This window comes from Rattus norvegicus, chromosome 19, assembly GCF_036323735.1.
Source record: "Rattus norvegicus strain BN/NHsdMcwi chromosome 19, GRCr8, whole genome shotgun sequence".
In the NCBI taxonomy this organism is placed as follows: Eukaryota; Metazoa; Chordata; class Mammalia; order Rodentia; family Muridae; genus Rattus; species Rattus norvegicus.
In genome coordinates, this window is record NC_086037.1 from 55,872,210 (window position 1) to 55,894,782 (window position 22,573).

At 45.3% G+C, this 22,573-nt stretch overlaps 1 protein-coding gene across 5 annotated transcripts in view; it reads right to left on the minus strand.

The window, feature by feature from the left end:
- Window positions 1-5,357: 5,357 nt before the first annotated feature.
- Ddx19b (DEAD-box helicase 19B) overlaps window positions 5,358-22,573 on the minus strand; it is a 32,568-nt gene continuing 15,352 nt past the window's right edge. For 4 of the 5 annotated variants that reach the window (XM_063278292.1, XM_039098000.2, XM_008772534.3 and 1 more), the window contains exons 6-12: window positions 20,239-20,341; window positions 16,803-16,917; window positions 14,273-14,450; window positions 13,712-13,949; window positions 11,217-11,379; window positions 10,670-10,861; window positions 5,360-10,318 (exon numbers count right to left, since the gene is read on the minus strand). In XM_063278292.1, the coding sequence (XP_063134362.1) occupies window positions 10,257-10,318; window positions 10,670-10,861; window positions 11,217-11,379; window positions 13,712-13,949; window positions 14,273-14,450; window positions 16,803-16,917; window positions 20,239-20,341 (1,051 nt within the window). In that variant the 3' untranslated portion in view covers window positions 5,360-10,256. Of the gene's footprint in view, window positions 10,319-10,669; window positions 10,862-11,216; window positions 11,380-13,711; window positions 13,950-14,272; window positions 14,451-16,802; window positions 16,918-20,238; window positions 20,342-22,573 lie in introns of all 5 variants that reach the window. The other variant, NM_001005895.4, reaches the window with a different exon arrangement.

A 22,573-nucleotide genomic window follows, 5' to 3' on the forward strand; every position in this document is an offset into this window, starting at 1 on the left:
CAAGTGCCACTAGTGCGGAGCGGAAAAAGACCTGCGCGAAGTTGACGTCAGTTCCGGCCCCTCGTGGCCGTCTTCCACCGGCGCTCCGCCCAGAGGAACATAAGCGTGCTTAGCTTAGCGCTTTAGAGTCCTACTTCGCTTATCCCGGAATTCGAAGCCAGCCTGATCTACCGAGAGAGTTCCAGGACGGCCAGGGCCCCCCGCCCCCCCCCCCCACACACACACACACAAACCGTGCCTCGAAACGCTAAAAAAGAAAAAAGAAGTCCCATTTCGCTAGGTGCAATCTCTTTGAGTTAAGGTTCTAGAGCCCTGCAAAGAGTTACTTAGTATTCGCTCCATCACTTAATTTCATACTAAAATTCTTCCCTATTTTGGTTTTGAAACAAGGCTACCTTTCTTTAATCGTCTTAAACGCCAAGATTACAAGGGATCGGACGCTCTCTAGTGGCCTTTGCGGTCATAGACACACATGCACACACACACTTAAAAATAAGATGAGCTGGGCTGGAGAGATGGCTCAGTGGTTAAGAGCACTGACTGCTCTTCCAGAGGTCCTGAGTTCAAATCCCAGCAACCACATGGTGGCTCACAACCATCTGTAATGGGATCTGGTGCCCTCTTCTGGTGTGTCTGAAGACAGCTGCAGTGTACTTACATATAATAAATAAATAAATCTTAAAAAAAAAAAATGAGCTGATCGATGGTGGCACTTGCTTTTAATCCCAGCACTTGGGAGGCAGAGGCCACCAGAGCAAATTCCTGGACAACCAGGGCTACACAGAGGAAACCCTGTCTCCCCCCCCCCCAAAAAAAAAAAACAATTAAAAACAACAGAGTTACATCCTATTTGTGTGGGTATGTATTTAGTTTTTGGTTTTTGAGACAAGAATCTCATAGCCTTTTTTTCTGCCTCTGCCTCCCAGATACCGGGAAAAGAGAAGTGCTTTCCGCCTGTGATGCTGTTGGGATACATTTTAAGTCCTGATAGTTGTGTAAAGCTGTTTGAATGATTTGAACAGGAGCTTCACCAAAAAAAAAAAAAAAAAAAAAAAAGAGGCTCTTAAAATAGTGCAAAATTGGGGCTGGGGATTTAGCTCAGTGGTTAGAGTGCTTACCTAGGAAGCGCAAGGCCCTGGGTTCGGTCCCCAGCTCCGAAAAAAAGAACCAAAAAAAAAAAAAGTGCAAAATTAGGAATGGCAGTGAACACTTTTAACTCCTGTACTTGGGAGGTGTAGGGAGGGAGAGAGTGCAAGGCCAGTCTCTGCTATGAGACCTAGTCTCAAAACACATGTATTTCCAGTCTAGCTATCCACTGTCTTCTGTCTTGAAATTTCACTACAAAGCATACCTGTTCTAGTACCAAGAACATGGTTCTTTCTTCAGTGTGTCTGCTGGGACATAATTCTTAGAGAAGACATGGTATCCGGGAACAATTAAGGAGTTCAAGTTTTGGGTTGGGGATTTAGCTCAGTGGTAGAGCGCTTGCCTAGGAAGCGCAAAGCCCTGGGTTCGGTCCCCAGCTCCGAAAAAAAAGAACCAAAAAAAAAAAAAAAAAAAAAAAAGAAAGGAGTTCAAGTTTTGAGTTGTCGTGGGTTTGCAAGACATTTAGGGTTTGGTTTGATTTGGTTTTGATTTTTCAAGAAAGGTTTTCTCCGTGTAGCCTTCACTTGCACTCAAACTCACTCTGTAAACCAGGCTGGCCTTGAACTCAGAGATTCACCTGCCTCTCCCTCCAGAGTGCTGGGAATAAGAGCAGGCACCATTGCCAGCTGTAAGGGTCCCTGATTTGCTGAAGAATGACACCCCCCCCAACCCAAACAGTATGTAAACCCAAAAAGTGTTTTATTCTGTAGAAGTCCAGATGCTGGGGTCTCGCCATTAACAAGATGGAGAGACACCCAAGTGAGCTTGCAGGCCTGATTTAGCACATTAGGGAATTCTGGGTTAGGTGACCTCTATGTCAATCTGTTGGTTCATCTCCGGACATTCCATTACTGAAGTGTGAGTGCTGGAAACTTGCTGAGGAGGTCTGGAAAATTTTGGCTGAGGAAGTAGCTGAGGAAGTCTGGAAACTGCTGCTGACCCGTTGTCCTTGCATCAGGCTAGGTGGTGGGGCAGCTTCTGAGACCTGGACTTGCCAGGAATTGCCCAGTTCTTGGAAATAGTTAGGCCCAGTCTCCTTAACTGCCAGTTTGAAGCTTGTCATGGAATCAGCCTGGCCTCCTTACACCCAGCTGGCTGGCTGGCTTGCTTCCTTCTTTCCTTCTTTCCTCCCTCCCTCCCACCCTCCCTCCCTCCCTCCCTCCCTCCCTCCCTCCCTCCCTCCCTCCCTCCCTCCCTCCCTCCCTTCCTTCCTTCCTTCCTTCCTTCCTTCCTTCCTTCCTTCCTTCCTTCCTTCCAGTCTGGAATTCTCAATGTAGAACAGGATAGCCTCAGACTTTCCGAAATTCTGCTGCTTCTGCCTCCCAAGTGCTGGGATTACAGGTACGCACCACCACTCCTGCGTTTAATGAGTTAAAAAAAAAACAAATAGTTCTTTCATACCATCTGCATCCACTATGAGGTTGATTTCTGGTGGTTTAGGCTGAAGCCCCAAATGGAACAATGAAGCCACTCAGTTATTGTTGGAAACAGCTCTGGGCTATTCCTTACCTTCTGCTAGTACATTCATTCCTAACCCACAGCTAGGCTGTACACCCCAAAAGGAGCATAACTACAATGACTCCTTTTTCCACACCAAAGGCCAAAGAGAACGCACTTTCTGATATTTCCTACCAAACAGACAACACTGAGACAAGTTCTGACTCAGCTGCACACGGTAACATGACTTAACATCTATACTCCATTTTAGCCAGGAGGCCTAAAAGTGGTAGTAAGTTAAAAAAAAATTAAAAAAAAAAACTTCATTCTAAACTGAGCATGGTCAAATATGCCTTTAATCCCAGCACTGGAGAGGCAGAGGTAAGCAGATTTCTGAGGCCAGCCTCATCTACAGGGTCAATTTCAGGCTACACAAAGAAACCTATCTACAAAACGAAACAAGTAACAAACAAACAAACAATTTTACACAGAATATTCGAAACATTTATTCTCAGTATCCTTATGTCATCTCCATTCCCCAGTTGAGGCCAGTTGAGGCTGGTTGAGGAAACTGGAATTCTAGAAGTTAATTTTAACATCAGTAAACCTAACCAACTGGCAAATCTGACCTTTGATTTCAGGGCAATTTAGTTCTACAGCACAAACCCAAAACCTGGGAGAGGCAGCAGCTGGCTTTCTTCACACTTAACCAACTCAACAAGCCTGCAACTTTGACCCTTGCTGGCATCTGATTGGCCAAAGCCAAATCAGTGAACCCAATTACTGGAGGACAATGTCCTTTTCTGGACACTTAACCTGCTCCTGGGTGTCTGGAACTGTCAATTTCTCATGTGTGAGGATTTTGTTTTCATCCCGGAGTCCCACATTCACCATTGGATCCCCTGCAGTATGCCCATGGTGGGCACAAGAACTGTTAGGGAGGGAGCAAATCGGTCAGCGAATTTTCTGCTCCTTTACACTCCAGGTGCCTCTATATAGAGTAAGAAACAGGATGGCGAGGGCCAACGAAATGCTATAAAGATTCAGAAAAAAAACAAGGGATAATATCAGGTGCTAGAGTAACTGTGTGGCTTTTCAAATTTTTATTATATAAAAGAAGCCAAGCGCAGTGGCGCACACCTCTCTCACTTGAGAGGCAGAGGCAGACAGAAGCCTGGTCTACAGGCCAGTAAAGGCTACATAGAGGCCTTGGCTAAAAAAAAGAAAAAAAAAAGGTATAAAGGGCTGGAGATGCAGCTGAATCATCATGTGGGAAGAAGCTTGGGTTTGATTCCCAGCACTAAATTAATTGTATGAGAAAATGACCGTGAAGCATTTTCTCAAGGATAAACATTTGAAGACATATTAACAGGGGACAGTTCTTTGCAACCCCTGCTGTTGCTATGTCCAGAATTCAGTAGTAAAGACATACTTCCAGGGGCTGGAGCTATGGCTCAGCGGTTAAGAGCAATGTCTGCTCTTCCAGAGGTCCTGAGTTCAAATCCCAGCAACCACATGGTGGCTCACAACCATCTGTAATGGGATCTGATGCACTCTTCTGGCAGATTTACATAAGATAGCACACTCAATATACGTAAATCTCTAAAAAGCAGTTCTAAAATAGCATGAGACAAACATATTAAGAGTGTGGGGCCTGGATCCAGAAAGTCTAGGCCTCTTACTATTGGGGTGTTGTAGGACACTTCGTATAGCCTCTCTGTGCGTGTTTCCCTATTTGTGAAACAGACCATAACACATATTTGCTGTGAAACAGAGTGAGTTCATTTACAGTAGACCACCTACGTCTGCCTACTGAAACCTAGGATTAAAGCCATGTATTGCCACATCTGACAAGCCATTGTTTTGAGACTTGTGACACAGCAATGGATGACTGACCCAAAGGACTTAGTGTTTTTATTGGGTCAGGGTCAGGGAGCAAGACCCATGTTGAATTCCAGGTTTGTAACTTGAGCAAAGGTAACTGTTATGCCATTTTGTTAGGTCAAGTTGGAGGAGAAACTCAAGAGCAGCATTCGGGGTTTGGGTTGGTAGTGTTTGCTGGGCTCCTTGTTGCTGATAACACGACTAGAAAATACCCCAGCTACAAGCCTACCCCAAAATTCGTCAGGTCTTAGGATAGATTTTGGGGGTTTCCAGCAAACAGAGCCATAGGATGAACAAAGTTACCTATGGCAGACAAGAGAAAATGCCCAAGAACTAAGGTCAGTAAAGACCTAGAAGCTGGCGTGTGCCAACTGTAAACATTAGAACGACACTCGTCCCTTTAGGAAGTAGTTAGTACTGCTGAGGAACCTGAGTAGAATCCTCCATCACTCTGGGGATCACGTGTCCCCTGCTGGCCTTCACAGACACTGTATGTGGTGCTTTTTGAAGCTTTGTCCCCCAGAGATTCATGTTTGAATCCTTGGCCTCAGCTATTAAGTACGGAGGAAGTGTGTCACTGTGTAGGTGGATTTTAAGCCTCTTCTGCTCAGGCTCCACCCGTGTGGCTGAGACCCTCCTCCTGGCTGCCTGCAGAAGACAGTCTTCTGGCTGCCTTCAGATCAAGACATAGAACTCTGAGCTCCCCAGCACCAAGTCTGCCTGCATGCGCCCATGCTTCCCACCATGACAGTAATGGACTGAACCTTTGAAACTATGAGCCAGACCCAGTGAAATGATTTGTGTATAAGAGTTGCTGTGGTCATGGTGTCTCTTCACAGCAGTGGAAACCATAAGACCCAGCACAAAGTTAATGCAAACAAAACACCATACACAATTTTAAAAATATATTTATTTAAAAAGATGAGCAAGTCTTAAAAAATAAAATTAGTGAGAGGCTAGGCACCAGTGCCCCACTAATGACAACTCCCTGAGGCAGCCAGTGCCCTCTGACCTTTAGGACCTGGATCAGTAATAACCAGAGTCATGCACTAGCCACAGCTTGATAATTTCTACGCATATTCAGCAGCCACTGCTGTCAGATAGCAAAATGAGCTGAACACACACACACATAAAACCAAAACCCAAAAAACCAGGCTTACTTAGCCACATAACCTGACTTGTTCCTTCAAGTGTGACAGGCTTACTTAGCCACATAACCTGACTTGTTCCTTCAAGTGTGACAGGCTTACTTAGCCACATAACCTGACTTGTTCCTTCAAGTGTGAATGGGGAGGGAGGCTTGCCCTCAGGGAATAATTACAACAACCTACACTCAGTAGGCTGCTTTTAGGTTGAAGAACTGGAATGGGGAAAACACATTGAACAACAGTAGTCTTCTAGGGAAACCTATTTCTTCCCTTGGCAAAAGCTAGCCACAATTCTGGGCTCAAAAAGACACAGAAGGTCTGCTCTCTCACCCTTGTCTCTCTCTGCCCATTAACTGTAGCTAAGACAGAGGGGAGACATGGTTCATGGACAGCGGGCATGTCAGGCATCACTGTAAAGCTTGACCTAACCTGATCATGATCTCACGACACAGTCCAGATCTCTGTAGCCCTAGCAGTACTCAAACGTTTCAACCATCAGCCCTGCAAGTGTTAAGATGACATCTGCAGGGCCACCATACCTTCCTCCACCTTCTAGTCATTCCCCACTTCATGACTGAAACTATGACAGAGCAGCCGCCTCCCTGCCCCTTCGGATTCTAAAGCCAAGACAGTCTGGAAGCCAAGACAAGCATGAGTCTGCATCTTCACACGGGGTTTCAAGTTGTTCTGGGAAAGTTCTATCTCAGCTAAGGACAAGAAAAGCGGTGTAAGTGCCTCAGCGTAAGTTTCTTGGGTTAATTTCATGCCCCAGGGTCCTTTATAGAAGACACCTTAACAGCCAGGCAACAGAACACAGGTATTTATTCTCATAGAGAAGCAAAGCCATGTAAACTTGCAAGGAGTCCTCAAGAATCTGGTGTCTCTAATGAGGACCAAGAGAAACAGTCATTACCTGAGTGTGGGCAAAGGAGGCAGGCAGTCCAGTTCCCCCCTCCAACAACAGAAAGCCAGTTTTGCTACACTGATTTCAGAATTCCTCATCCTGCTGCTAATGCTGATGTTGACGTCTCCGCCTCCACGCCCGCATGCTCACCTGTCCTCAGACTGCCCAGCCCTGGCTAGTCTGTCACAGCAGGACACTGGACTATGATGCAGCCAAAATTTAGTCACCAGGTCTTGATGGCTCCTGCCTAGAATCCCAGCACTCAGGAGGCTGAGGTAGAATTGCTTTGATTTCCAGGCCAGCCTGTGTTGAACACTGAGACCCTATCCCAAACAAAAACTAAAACAGCTGCAGCATTTTATCCTGTGACCCTGACTTTTCTCTCCCACTCATGGCCACCTGAGCTCTGTTTTCCCAGAATCTCTCTTCCACCCTTGTCAACTTGACTCAGTGTACAGAGCTAAGGCTGGCCTATTTCTAAGTAACCCAGGCTGGCTTTGAACTCAGCAATTCTGCCTCAGCCTCCAGGTGGAATGCCCTGAGCCAGCTTCTTGGAGCCTAGGTTAGCTCTGAACTCCTGAACTTCCTGCTTTCAGATCACAAATGCCAGGATTATGGGCATGAAGCACCATGCTCAGACTATTTTTTGTTTTGTTTTGTTTTTTGAGACAGGACCTATGTAGCCTAGGCTTACTTTAAACTCCAATCCCTCTAGCCTCAGCTTTGCTAATGCTGGGATTTACAGATACGGACTATCATGCTTGCTAATGCTGGGCCTGACTGGTATATACCATCACTCCTGGAAGATGCATCCATAGACTGACTTTATAGGCAGTGACCAACATCATCCTGTTTTACTAAAGTGGGGTGAGGTGTGTGTGTGAGTTCCTCTGGCGAGTGAACAGAATCCTGGTCTGTAGAGAGCCCTGGTTGCTCGTGCTAGAACAGTACCAACTAAACGACTGATACTAGCCTGAGGCAATGTCAACTACTTAATACACCAACAACCACAAAATGCTGCTTCCTTCTTACAATCATTCCTGTCTTAGTAACATGAATAATTCATAATTAACACCAGGAAAAACTGTATCTTGCAGGATGTGGAAGTGCACACCTTTAATCCCAGCACTCAGGAGTCAGAGGCAGGTGGATCCTGGAGTTCAAAGCCAGCCTGGTCTACTACAGAGCAAATTCCAGGGCAGCAAGGGATACACAGAGAAACCCTGTCTCAAAAAATCCAAACAGGGGCTGGGGATTTAGCTCAGTGGTAGAGCGCTTGCCTAGGAAGCGCAAGGCCCTGGGTTCGGTCCCCAGCTCCGAAAAAAAAGAACCAAAAAAAAAAAAAAATCCAAACAAACAAAAACCCTAAACTCCCAAAAGACTATGTCTCAACAATTGATCAGATCTTATGCAACCAACCAATAAATGATACTCTGAGAACAAAATACCTCAGTCTGGCATGATAGTACACACCTATAATTCTAACACTCAAGAAACTGAGGCAGGAATTTAAGTTTGAGGTCAAAGAGTAAAAATCCATTAAGATCTGTTTGTGGATAATGAATGTTACAAAACTTTTCATTAGACAAAAAATTCCTTTCCCTGAGCTTCTTTCTCTCCTTTCCCTGAGCTCCTGTCTCTGAGGGCTCGGTTTATCATTTCCTAGATACATAACTTTATTGACATCAGTCTAATCCCTGGTACCAAGGCTCTGCAAGCTCAATACATTCTGAAGGCTCCTAACAGTACTAACCTCGCCCTGGGGGACAGGTGGTGGCAGGAGTGAGTGTGGGCTGTGAAGGAATATGGTCCACATGACACAAGTGACTTCCAGAGCCATCCACAATGTAGGCCTCACCTTTTTAAAAGGTGGATAGTCTTTTGGGAGTCTTTCCAATTAGTTTTTAACCTTAAACCAATGAATCCCCACAGACACCATGAAACCCATCCAGTTGATTCTTGGAGGAGCAGGACTCTAGGTTAGGAGGCCGATCTACATTTCCACCAGAAGCCACTGGAGAGGCTGCTGCTCTCCTTCCCCATTCTCCTTCTCAGACTCAGGGAAGAGTCTCACACTTCTCCAACTACAGTCCTTGTTTTCAGTTATCTCAAGTTTGGTCCACAGTATTTTAAGAGAAAAAGTTTATTCTCTCCTTTTAAGACTCCTAAGATAGATCAAAGTTGGCCAAAAGCACACAGAGAATTCTATTCAAATACCCACTGGAGAAAGTAGAGAACTGGCAGGCTGTTGGTTTCTCTGTGACACTGAGCGGTAGCCCCAGGCGGTAGCCATGGCACTCTCCTTTCCCAGGTGACAGAGCTGGCCTTAAGATACATGAACACAGATAAGAAGATCTAGGATCAATACCTCTCATCACAAAATTCTTCTACCATGGCTGGGAATAATGGTTAAGTGTAACGTGCTTACATTACAGACCACAGGGCTCTGGCTTTGAGTCCCAGCAAACACATACATGCAACAAAACAAAACAGGCGCTAGAGAGAGGACTCACCCCATGAGAGGATGCCTCTCGATCTTTCCGTTTGCGTCACTCAGGGTATCTATGACCTAACTGTGACAAATTCTGTTCCTATTGTTTGCTTTACTATTCTACTGACAGGTGCTAAGGGAGGAAGGAGCAAACGCATGGCGATTACTCTGTCTTGGACAGACAAATGGTTGTGGTCCATCTGCCCTTCATCTCACTCACTTGTATTCATTCCAGGCACTGTGAACACAGACCATGAGAATCCCTGCAGACTCACAATGCTCAATGTCTGTAATCACCCCTAGCCCTGATAGGACTAGTCTTTGGGAACCACCGACAAAGCAAGGATTTTTGGCAACTGCTCAGATCAAGACTGCTTGCCCATCAGAAACTTGAAGCTATAGTACTCACTTAAAATCCAGATCTCAGGTACCCTTTTATTTGCCTGGGACAACTAACACTCAAAGTGATGTTACAGATGTAAAAACAATGGTTCAAGTCCCCATGAACTAGGTGTAAGCCAAGGTACCACTAATCCTCTGACAACTGCCCCACAGGTCTTGCTGAAGTATGAGCCGAGAACTCACAATACCAGATTTGCACAGCACATGACTGCTGCCTGCTGGAAAGAACATCACATTCCTGAGGCACAAAGCTCAATAGAGAGACAGGGGGACCCAAAGGCATTTGGTCCAGCATACAAGTCGTTTCCTAGAAAGAGTGTCAGCGGGGTCTGGCACCATCCATCCAGCTCAGCCACTGCACACCAGGTCCTACACAGCAGTCCACAGGACAACTACCTCGTGCTACCCTCCTGACACATCCTTCTCCTACCTGGGGACTCTGCCTTTCTTGTACTACTGTGTGGCTACTTGCACACGCCTGGCCTGAACACTCCAAGTCATACTCAGCTAAGTTCTGTCATAAGGAATCCTTGGGGTATTGTCTAGATTAGTGTAAAGATGGGGAAGTTCTGTCCAAAAAAAAAAAAAAAAAAGACGGGACTTGTAAAAGGTAAATTTCTGTGTATTCATTCATGCCTAATCTTCCAAAGTTGTGTAAACAAATTTTCTACCATCCCTCATCATTTGCACAAATTTCTGTCAAGTCCAAACGTAATTCCGAATGAGGTAGGTAGTCTCTACTCAGACCTTGGTCTTTGAGGTGCCTGTCAAGGCCTATGCCATAAAAGCACTGGAGTCCCAGGCAGGGAGTGCTGAGGGTGGCGCCAGCCCATGGAGAAGCTTCTCAGTTGGCTATTTTCTCGATCTCGTCCAAGTCATCTGTGTCCAATCTTTCTATCTTCTTATCTGAGGGAAAGAGAAAGGATTGGAAGACCACCGTGAACTACCGTGGAGATGTGACAGAAGTCACCTAGGACAGCAGGGCAGTCTGGGAAGGCACCTCCCTGTGGGACAGTGATGCTTCCTCTAGGCACAGGGCAGGCTTCCTGAGCCTGAGCAGACAGCACCAGGGCTCTGGTCACTGACACCAACATCCCAGGAGTCAGCTTCTCCCAGCCTGGTCCCAGGGCACTGATACTCCAGTCCCCGAGCCCTCAATATGCAGGGACAGAGCCCGCCTCAGGGACTGAGGAAACATCCACTCTTCCACACCCCCCTCTGAAAAGGGGATCCGGCAGAGCCCACTCAGGGACTCACTGAAATGCTCCTGGATTCTGTTGAGGATATTCATGCTGTGCTTGCTGTCAACCATGTTTACTGCCAGGCCCCTCTTGCCAAAGCGGCCTGTGCGCCCAATGCGGTGCAGGTAGGTCTCATTGTCTGGGTTCCCGTCCTTGTCCACAGGAAGGTCAAAATTGATGACCACAGACACTTGTTCAACATCAATACCTGTACAAAGGGAGGCAGGCAGGAGACAAGGGGAGGGAGGTACCATCAGCCACACATACCCAGTGGCACTGGAGACATGGCTGGGACAGGTCACATGTGGCCACTGAAGAGCACACACTAAAGAGGGCTGTAGCCGAGGCCGAAGGACACAACTCTACGAGTCAGGGAGCATCTGGAAACCTTCCCACCACAGCCAGACTGCTGGCTTCCCTTCCACCCAAAGGAATCAATCAGCCCCTCCTAGGAAGGAACGGCCCCCAACCCTCCGACCTCCAGGAGACCATGAGCACAAGAACTTTTCTTGCTCACAGGCCTGGGCCCCCCTGCCTGGTGAACGGGGCCAGTCTCTGCTCACCACGGGCACACACGTTGGTGGTCACCAGAACCTTCTCTTTGCCTTCTCTGAAGCGCTCGATCACAGCAGCCCTCTGCTCCACCATCATCTCTCCACTCAGCAGGGCCACCTGGTGGCCCTCTTTGGAGAGCTCTGCCGCCAGCCAGCTAGCTGTTTTGCGGGTCTGGAGTGAAAAGAATTGTTTTTAATGAAGAGACCTGTAAAACAAAAACAAAAACAGAAACAAAGATATCCACAAAATGGTGGCTGTTGCCATTATGAAATGTGAAGACTCTAATGAATTCAGCAGGCTGTCCAGGCTTAACGTTTCTCACATGGGGGTGAAGGGTGGGCTGGAACATCAGGACCAAGAGGATGGGCATAACTGCAGTAAAACAGCGTCTCCTGGACATGACAGGACTACTGCAGTCATGACCTCTGAGTAGCTGTAGCTGCCTGAACAAGGCCTATACAAGATCAAGCTAGTCAACATTCTGGAATGTTGGAAGCAGGTTTACAGGAATTCAATTCCCAGCAACCACTTGGTAGCTCACAACCATCTGTAATGGGATCTGATGCCCTCTTCTGAAGACAGCTACAGTGCACTCATATACACAAAAAAAAAATAAATTAATTAAAAAAAATGTTTGGGCTAGAGAGAGATGGCTCAGAGGTTAAGAGCACTGACTGCTCTTCCAGAGGTCCTGAGTTCAAATCCCAGCAAACACATGGTGGCTCACAACCATCTGTAATGAGATCTGATGCCCTCTTCTGGTGTGTCTGAAGACAGCTACAGTGTGCTCATAGACACAAAATAAGTAAATAAATTTTAAAAAAGCTTGAAAAAGTACAGCATGTCTGGGAAACGGCTCAGGGTATGTAAAGAGCCTATTAGTACAATCCTGACATCTTGAGCTCAGATCCCTGGAGCCCATGTAAGAGTCTGATGCATGTGCTTACAGGCTAGTGAGCTTGAAGTACACAGTGTAGCAGCAAACCACAGGAAAGACCCTGCCTCAGCGACAGAGTACGAGATGAAGAACCCATTCTAGGAGACACTGCCCTGACCACCTCACAGTGCTGTTCCCAGGCCTGCATAGACATACCATTTATTTGTTAGACAAGGTCTCACTGTGTATCCATGGCTGGCCTTGAACTCACAGATATCTACCTGCCTCTGCCTCTTGCTGTGATTAAAGGTGTATAACACCATGCCTGGCTTTATGTTTTATTTTCTTAAATTAATTTATGTAGTGTTTGTTCGGGAGGGTAACATGAATGTGCTGAGTTTATGAGGAGATCAAATAATAACTTCAGGATTAATTCTCACATCCCACCATGGGTACCAGGAATTGAACTCAGTGGGCTGGAGAGATGGCTCAGTGGTTAAGAGCACTGGCTGCTCTTCCAGAGGTCCTGAGTTCAATTCCCAGCAACCACATGGTGGCTCACATCATCTGGGATCCGATGATCCAATGTCCTCTTCTGGTGTGTCTGACAGCTACGGTGTACTAATATAAAAATAAATAAATCTTTAAAAAAAAAAAGGCACTGAACTCAGGTAGTGATGCTTGGCAGCAAGCGCCTTTACCCAGAGTCATCTCACTAGCCTAAATGAACAGCTTACTTTTTTAAATTTTATATTCATTTATTGGTATGGGTGTATATGTGTGTACATGTTCATGGCATGGTGTACACAGACAACAAATAGGTTATAGGAATTAAACTCAGGTCATCCATGGAATTCCATGCACACACACATTTATCACACAATAATAATAGTAATAATAATAGTAGTAATAATAATTTTAAAAATATTTTATCAGAAAAAAAGAACTGTACCCAGGGCTGGAGAGGTGGCTCAGCAGTTGAGAGCACCCAGTGTTGAGTTCTCAGCACCTATACCGGGGGCCCACACCCGCGTGTAATTCCAGCTCCTTGGGCTCTAATACCTCTCCTGCTTTTCATATATACACAGAGAGGCACATACATATAAATAAAGATAAAATACAAATATTTAAATGTGTAAAGTGGGCATAATTGTGCATGTTTTCATTCTACCACGAGGCAAAGGAAGAGAGGGTGAGAGGGATAGAGACAGAGCAGAAGAATTTCTATGATTTCAAGGACAGCGAGGGAAAGAGTGAAACCCTATCTCAAATACAGAAAAAAATTATTGGTGGATTTTCAATTTTTTGTTCTACTTTGATTTTGTGGTGCTGACTATGGGATTGGAAGAACCATGCCTGCTACTCAAACCTGCCAGCACTAAGCTTCAGCTTGGCATTGGGCAATTTCTTTTTTAAAGGAATCTCTAAGCATAATCAACCAAACCGACTTTAAACTCAAAATCCCAAGGAGACTATTGTCTGGACAGTGGATGTAGATGGTGGTTTCCCTTCACCAGTGTACAGAGGGGGATCTAGTCCTCCTCTGCTGGGTGGCAGAGATGGGGACTCATTAACCTACAAACAGCAGGGAAGGGTAGTGCGTCGAGCAGACCTTGGACTACTCACATGGCAGAAGATCATGGCTTGGGCGATGGTGATGGCCCCGTACAAGTTGCACAGGGCCTGGAACTTCTCCTCTCTGTTATTGCAAAGGACATAATACTGTTTGATGGTGTCCAACGTCTCCTCTTCACGCTTCAGCTTGATGATGTTGGGGTCTGGGACCACCTTCTGGGCAAACTTCCACACTGAGTCTTCAAAGGTGGCAGAGAAAAGCAGCATCTGGCAGTTTCTGGGCAGCATCCTGCAAGGGGAGGCCCAGGCGCTTGGCAAGACTCCAAGGTTTTACAACCAGAAGGAGCACAAGCTCAGCCTCCCCGTTCTGGATGGGTCATGGCCCCAGCAGGCTGAGGTGGGGAGAGAGCATCCTGGGGAAGGAGGAGCACACCCAGCACGGCACTGGGGCTGAGTGAGGGGCCCAGGTCTCTCTTCTCGACCCATGCTGGAAGCATGGTGACAGCAGCTGTGGAAATGGCCCACAGCACCAATGTAGCTGCACAGAGCAGAGCAAAGAACCCAAAGATGCAGGAGGAGCTCTGGCAAGTTCCCCCTGGCTCTAGTTCCTACCTCTGGATGCGGATGCTCTGGTCTTGGTGGCCCTGAGTCGCTATCATCACATCAGCCTCGTCCAGAACAAACACCTTGATCTTCTTGGGGTCAATGAACTTCATTTTGGAGCACCAGTCCAGGACGGTCCCAGGGGTACCGATGACAATCTGCTCACCGACCTTCTGACCTCTTTCCACTGTGTAAAAGAGAAGTTTTCTTCAGGCATTCCAAATGCAAGGCCAGCTCTCCATTGTGAAATATTTTGAAGATAGTTTGTATTTAATACTAATGATTTTGTTAATATTTTAGGAAAAATTTAGGATGCTACCATAATATCTAATGGGCACATAGTTAATCAAATTACGATTAATTAGTTTTAAAATTGTATTATTTTTGGTTTTGTTTGTTTTTCCAGACAGGGTTTCTCCATGTAGCTATGGCTATCTTGGAATTTTCTCTGTAGACTAGGCTGACTTCGAACTCAGAGATCTGCCTACCTCCGCCTTCCAAGTGCTGGAATTAAACTAACACGTACCACCACCTCTTGGTGAATTGCTGAAATTATATATTAAAGATGTAACAAGGGGTTGGGGATTTAGCTCAGTGGTAGAGCGCTTGCCTAGCAACCGCAAGGCCCTGGGTTCGGTCCCCAGCTCCAAAAAAAAGAAAAAAGAAAAAAAAAAGATGTAACAAAAATAATGATAAAAATAATTTTAAGGGGTTGGGGATTTAGCTCAGCGGTAGAGCGCTTGCCTAGCAGGGCCCTGGGTTTGGTCCCCAGCTCCGAAAAAAAAAAAATTTTTTTAAAAAGGAGTCAGATGGGCTGGAGAGATGGCCCAGCAGTTACGAGAACTGACTACTCTTCCAGAGAATCAAGGTTTAATTCCAAGCACCCACAGGCAGCTCATAACTGTCTATAACTCCAGATCCGATACCCTCACACAGCTATACACATAGGCAAAACACTAACGCACATAAAATAAAAATAAATTATAAAAAAAATAGCCAGAAATGTGGGATATCTATACCCAGAGCACACAGAAGGCTGAAGCAGGATTGTGAGGGCAAGACCAACCTAGAATTCAGCAAACAAAGAAAATTTTAGGTACAAATGGGCAATAGTAGAGTCGATGTTAGTTTTCTAGGGAACTGTTAGTGTATTTGGTTGAAACAAGGGCATTAGGAGTGTATAATGTCCCTATGAGGTGCCCACTAAAAGATTAAGAACAGATGAATTTCAGTAAGACAATTTATTTATTTATTTATTTTTTTTTATGTATACAATGTTCTGCCCGCACTCCAGAAGAGGGCATCAGATCTCATTACAGATGGTTGAGCCACCATGTGGTTGCTGGGAATTGAACTCAGGACCTGTGGAAGAGCAGTCAGTGCTCTTAATCGCTGAGTCATTTCCCCCTGCCCAACAGTTTACTTTTAAACACTTAACGACAACACACAAACGTATCAATAAAGAAAGCGTGGCTGGGGGCTGGAGAGATGGCTCAGAGGTTAAGGACACTGTCTACTCTTCTAAAGGTCCTGAGTTCAATTCCCAGCAACCACATGGTGGGTCACAACCATCTGTAATGAGATCTGGTGCCTCTGCAGGCAGAATGCTGTATACATAATAAATCTTAAAAAAAAAAAAAAAAAAGAAAGCGTGGCTGTGGGGTGGCGGAGGCACTAGCGGGGGCTGCAGCAAAGCGTTTGCTGTGTTGTCTCACACCATTTTGCTGCTCCAGCCCACTAAGAGGCCAGAAGGAGTCTGAGAATGAATGCATGGAGGGAGTAAAATGTATGACTGAAGAGCATCTGAAGAGAATGAATCCCGACGGCCCTTCCCTCACAGTGATATCAGTCAGTTTGACTTTATTGACGACCTGGTAGATCTCAGCTGTCTTCTTTACCGAGCTGACACAGACTCCCCAGCCGTAGAACAAAGACTGGATCGAAGGGAAGACCCATGTGCCTCTCCACTGCCAGCCCGACAGGCTGGGCAGTACTTGAGGTGGAAGCAGTAGGGGCTGGGGTGGGCTTGCTCGGGTGCACACAGCGTGCTGTGGTGAACCTTTCATACAATAGTGACCTGTCTCCACCGTGTTAAGCCTGAGCCACGATGGAGTGTCTGATGTGAACCGTGAATGGTCTCCTCACTCTGAAGCCACCGTTACCCCTTTGCTCCTTTACTTTCGTTTTATTATTTAAACATTTTTATGATAATTCAGACAGAAAGCATTTTTGCCACTTAAGGTTAGCTCCAGTCCTTGAAACTCTCCGAGTCTGCTTTATAGCAGTGAACACACTAACCCTTCGTGGGACGTGGGGTAGGGACAAGGTTAGTTACGTCCTCTGGGAAAGTCTTAAGTGGAAAATAAAAAATGTTCTGTAAAAAAAAAAAAAAAGAAAAGAAAATGTGGCAGATGTTAAGTTCTGAACCGGATGGGTAGGATTCATGCATTCACTGAACTGTTCTAACTTTAACTGTTGAAATTCTTCAGACATAAAATGAGTGGTTATTTATGATCTAGGCCCCCATACTTCTACTCACATTTATTGCCTCGAACAGCATAAGCTAACTTCAGTTCAGGGTAAAACTTGCCCATCTGCTCAATCACTTTTCCTGTTTGAAGAGCCAGCTCATAGGTTGGAGAGAGGCAGAGACACTAGAGGAAAAACAGAGTCCAGAATGAGAGCTCTTAACGACTGTGTGGCCAAGGGCCATCCCCCTAATACCCTGCTCATCCATCTGAGGTCAAAGAAAAAGAAATATAGTATACAGAACTTCCCTTTATAAAAAATGTTTTTTTGCATTCATATTTTGCCTTCATCTATGTCTGTGTGAAGGTGTCAGATCCCCTGGAACTGGAGCCACAGACACTGAAGACAGAGAAGAGCTGCCAGGTGGTTGCTGGGAATTGAATCCCAGTCTTTTGGAAAAGCAGCCAGTGTTTTAACTGCTGAGCCATCTCTCCAACACACCGTATCACTTGTAAACTGCAGAGTCAAACACTAGAATCACTAGGGGTCAGACTATAAAGACATTGAAAGAGGGAGTGTCAGCCAGGCACTGTAAAACACCTTCAATCCTAGCACTCAGGAGGCAAAGGCAGGCTGACCCCTTGAATTCAATGCCAGATTGTTCTACATAGGAGTTCTAGGACAGCTAGGGCTACATAATAAGAACCAGTCTCAAGGAAGGAAGGAAGGAAGGAAGGGAGGGAGGGAGGGAGGGAGGGAGGAAGGAAGGAAGGAAGGAAGGAAGGAAGGAGCGAGCAGAGCAGTAGCTGGCCCTGGAGCACACAAACCTCCCTGGGAGTGACTGCACTAGCTACATGTCGCTCTCTTTCTGGGACAGCAGCTGCAACTTCAGGAAGGAAAGTCCAGAGGTTTGGGTGGCCAGGGTCCACCATGCTGAGTCAGTAAACTGTAAAGTATAAAGTATCTGCACACACTGCCCTTGCAGTCAGGAAGCAGGGAAGGCAAGAGCCAGTGGCTTCCCTCCACACAGCACCCAACACTAATCAGTCTGGGATGATGCCATGTACATTCAAGGTTGGTTTCCTTTCCTCAGTTAAACTCAACCGGAAACACCATACAGACCGGCCCAGAGGTATACAGACCTCGCAGGGGATTTTAACTCTCATTATGTTCATGATCAAGATTCTCAAACTCCAGTTGAGGAATAAGGGTTGTTTTTCAAGACAGAGTGTCTCAATGAGGCCTGGACGTTATGAAACTTGCTCTTTAGACCAGGCTGGCCTCAAAATCAGAGAACTCCCTGCCTCTGCCTCCCAAATGCTGAAGTTAAAGGCATTACCACCTAGCTGAAGATTAGCTTCTTTTTCACTTAGAAATTTCTCAGAACTTACTCTTCTTTTTCGGGGAAAGGTCTTGATATATATATATACAGATACACACACATATACATATACATAGACCAATCTGACCTCCAGATGACTATGAAGCCCAGGTTAGCCTTAAATTCAAGCTCAACTTGCCTCAGCTTTTCAAATTCAAAGATTAGAGATATGTACTACCATCCCTGGCAGTTGTCATAATGTTCAAACCTATGAGAATAATAAAGTAGTTTTTCATACAAGTAAAAGCACCAAGCTTTTTGGCAGTACTCTAGGACCCGCATACCATGGGAAGTTCAGTAGACTTTGTGTTCCCTTGAAACATTAGCCACTCTACTGCTGTTCAACTTGAGTTCTGGGTTATATAAGAAGAATCAAGTCAGCACAGGGCAGGCCCAGAAGGACTGCTGTACGCTCATAGCCAGCCTGAATTACACAGTAAGTTTCAGTACAGCTTCAACTACAGAGTGAGACCTTAAGAGGAAGAGGAGGAGGAAGATCCTGTATAAAATAACATCTTTAGTTTATTTAAGATGAACATACAGAAAAACAAACAAACAAAAACAAAAACAAAACAAAACAAAAAAGGTGAACATACAGGGTTGGGGATTTAGCTCAGTGGTAGAGCGCTTGCCTAGCAAACGCAAGGCCCTGGGTTCAGTCCCAGCTCCGAAAAAAAAGAAAAAAAAAAAAAAAAAAAAAGATGAACATACAGGGGCTGGAGAGATGGCTCAGTGGTTAAGAGCACTGATTGCTCTTCCAGAGGTCCTGAGTTCAATTCCCAGCAACCGTATGGTGGCTCACAACCATCTGTAATGGGATCTGATGCCCTCTTCTGGTGGTGTATTTATATACATAAATAAATCTTAAAAAATATTAAAAAGAAAGATGAGCATTCAAAGAAAATACAAAATTAAATACTATTTAAAATTTGCAGAAAAATGGATGGAGTGGGGACTCTAGCATATAATGTACGTGTGTGTGTGTGTGTGTGTGTGTGTGTGTGTGTGTGTGTGTGTGTGTGTGGTGGATAAGGGAATAAAGATAAAGCTGACAGCTGCTGTAGTATGTCTGTGGTACACGCCCTTTAATCCCACCACTCAGAGGCAGAGGCAGGTGGATCTCTGTGAGTTCAAGACCAACTTGGCCTACATAAGTTTTACATCATAGGGACCCTGTCTCAAAAACAAAACAGACAGACAGACAATATGATAATGAAAGTAGTAAGGAGCTGAGTTCTATCCCCAGCACCCACACTGTGGCTCACAACCATCTCAAACTCCAGCTCTAAGGGATATGATGCTGCCTTCTGGCCTCTGCAGGCACCAAGCACACACCTGTATCTGCATATAAAATATACAGACAACATAAAATTAAAATAAAGATAAAGAAAGAAGGGGTTGGGGATTTAGCTCAGTGGTAGAGTGCTTGCCTAGGAAGCGCAAGGCCCTGGGTTCGGTCCCCAGCTCCGAAAAAAAGAACCAAAAAAAAAAAAAAAAAAAAAAAGAAAGAAAGAAAGAAAGAAAGAAATCCAGTGTAAAGGTCCATCCTTCAGATTGATTTTTCTAATTATATAAAAACTGACTGAAAATTCATTGACACTAGTTTGGCTAATCTCACTGTATGTTTTGTATCTGAAAATGCTTTCAATGAAGTTTTATTATATATATTTTTACTTTTTGAGATTATCCTTGCATCATTTTCCCTATTTCCTGCAAAATTTCCCTCGTACCCCACCCCTGTTGATAAATGTGGGTGTTCATGTATGTGTGTGTGTGTGTGTGTGTGTGTGTGGGTGGGTGTGTGGTGTATCTGTGCGTATGTATGTTTGTGCATGTGCACATGTTCCTAAACCTGTTCAGTTCAGTTACTTATATGTATACATTTCAGGACTCAAAAAGAAAAGAAAAAAAACCAGGGTCTCACTCTGTAGCCCAAGCTAGCCTGGAACTTACTACATAGCATATGCTACCCTCAAACTTTCCTGCCTCTAGCGGTCCTTTATTGGGATTACAAGTGTGAATACCTTGACCACCCACAGCCTGCCTGTAGTCCAGGAACAGTGCTCTCTATCTACCCCCTTTAGGTTACATGCTAATAGAAAACCCAAATGGCCAAAGCCCTTACCTGGGGATGGTTGTTTGCAGGCTCTACTTGGCTGAGCATGGCCAACACGAAGGCAGCTGTTTTCCCAGTACCAGACTGAGACTGGGCAATTAAGTTCTGTGGGCTGCATGGAAAACAAAATGTTTAGGAGCTTCACCATCGTTGTAGTTTGAATGAAAATGGCTCCCATAGTCCCACAGGGCATGGCACTATTAGGAGGTGTGGCCTTGGTGGAGGAAGTGTAAGCCTGTCTCTGGGGGTGGGCTTTGAGGTCTCAGAAGCTCAAGCCAGGCCCAGTGTCTGTCTGTCTGTCTGTCTGTCTCTTCTCTTCTTGTTGCCCATGGACCTGGATGTAGAATTCTGTCAGCTACTTCTCCATGTCTGCCTGCATGCTACCATGCTTCGTGTCGTGATGATAATGGACTAAACCTCTAAACTGCAAGCCAGCCCCAAGTAAATGCTGTCCTTCCTAAGAGTTGTCATGGTCATCGTGTCATCACAGTAACAGAAGTCCTAACTAGACAACTATCAAGTTTTCACCGGGCTAGAAAGATGGTTCAGTGGTTAAGAACACCTGTTTTTCTTGCCAATGTTCTGAACTTGATTCTTAACATCCACATGGTGGTTCACAATTGTCTGCAGCTCCAGTTCCAGGGGATCAGATACTTTCCTCTGACATCCTTGAACATCAGGTATGCAGAAGATATATGTACTCATGCAGGCAAAACGCTTTCACAAAAATTTTAAAAAGTTTTTTAAAAATAAAAGCAAAGGGTTGGGGATTTAGCTCAGCGGTAGAGCGCTTGCCTAGTGAGCGCAAGGCCCTGGGTTTGGTCCCCAGCTCCGAAAAAAATAAAATAAATAAATAAATAAATAAAAAGCAAAAAAAAAAATAAAAGCAAATAAAGCTTCAAATGGGTTTTTAAATTTCATTTACAAAAGACGACCTTGGATTCTGTAGCAGAATTACACTTGATAGCTTCACATGTGCAGAATAACACAGATTCGTGGTAGAAGTTTTAAGCATTCTTTATCTTTACCTAGAGTTGAAGCAGCAGTGATTTCAATAAAGTGTGACTTACTTTGGGTCACTCCTATGCTCAAAAACCTAACTGATCCTTACTTCGCCCAGATTCTTTTTTTTTTTTTTTTTTGGTTCTTTTTTTCGGAGCTGGGGACCGAACCCAGGGCCTTGCGCTTCCTAGGTAAGCGCTCTACCACTGAGCTAAATCCCCAACCCCTCGCCCAGATTCTTATGTATGTGCACATACATGTGTATACACGTGTGCATAGGAAGTGCAGAAGTTGACATCAGGCATTTTCCCAGTGTGCGTTCTACTGTTGTGGTAAAGACCATAGCAAAAAGCGACTTGGGAAATGAAGGGTTGACTTGGCTTACACTTCCCAAGTCACATCATAGAAAGAAGTCAAGCAGGAGCCTGGAGGCAGGACTGAGTGCTGCTTATTGCCCTGCTCACCATGGCTTACTCGGCTCCTTCTTGATTTATTTTTCCCTTTGAGACAGGGTTTCACTGTGTAGCTCTGGCTGTAGACAAACCTAGCCTCAAACTCAGAGATCCACCTATCTCTGCCTCCTGAGTGCTGACAGTAAAGGAGTGTGCCACCAGCTCCTGGCTCAGTTTGCTTCTTTATATAATATAGAATCGCTTGCCCAGGGGTGGTACCATTAGGTTGGGCTCTCTCACATCAATCATTAATCGAAACAAGTTCCCTCAGACTTGCCCACAGGCCTGGCTGATGGAGTCATTTTCTCAGTTAAGGTTCCCTCTTCCCAGCTGACCTAAGCTTATGTGAAGTTCACAAAACACTAAGTACCATAGATTATCTTCCTCAGTAGCTTTCCATTTTTATTTTTTGAGACAGTGTCTTTCACTAACCCTGGAGCTCTCTAATTTGGCTAAACTGGTCAGTAACTCCCATGGGTCCCTCTGCCTTGGCCCTTAAGCATGAGGACAGGATACAAGCATGGTAACTGCTACACCTAGCTTTTGATGTGTATGCTTGGGATCCAAACTCAGGTCCTCACACATGCACAGCAAACTTTACCAAATGAGCCATCTCTCTCCAGCCCTCTCCAGATCTTTTAATGTCCTTAAAGGTTCTACCTGCTCTGGCTCCTTGGTATCTCTCAACTCAAATCTCTTTCTCTCTCTCCCAATCTCCCTCATCTCAAACCACAATCGTCACAATGTTGCTCTGCCGTCTTAAGGCTTCTGCATTATCCCTACTTGCCTGAAACAATTGTACCCAAATGTTAGGTAACCATCTCCTCTCCTTCCTATAAAGCCTCAGATGTCATCAACCTGAAACTCAAACAAGCACTTGGCTTACAAAG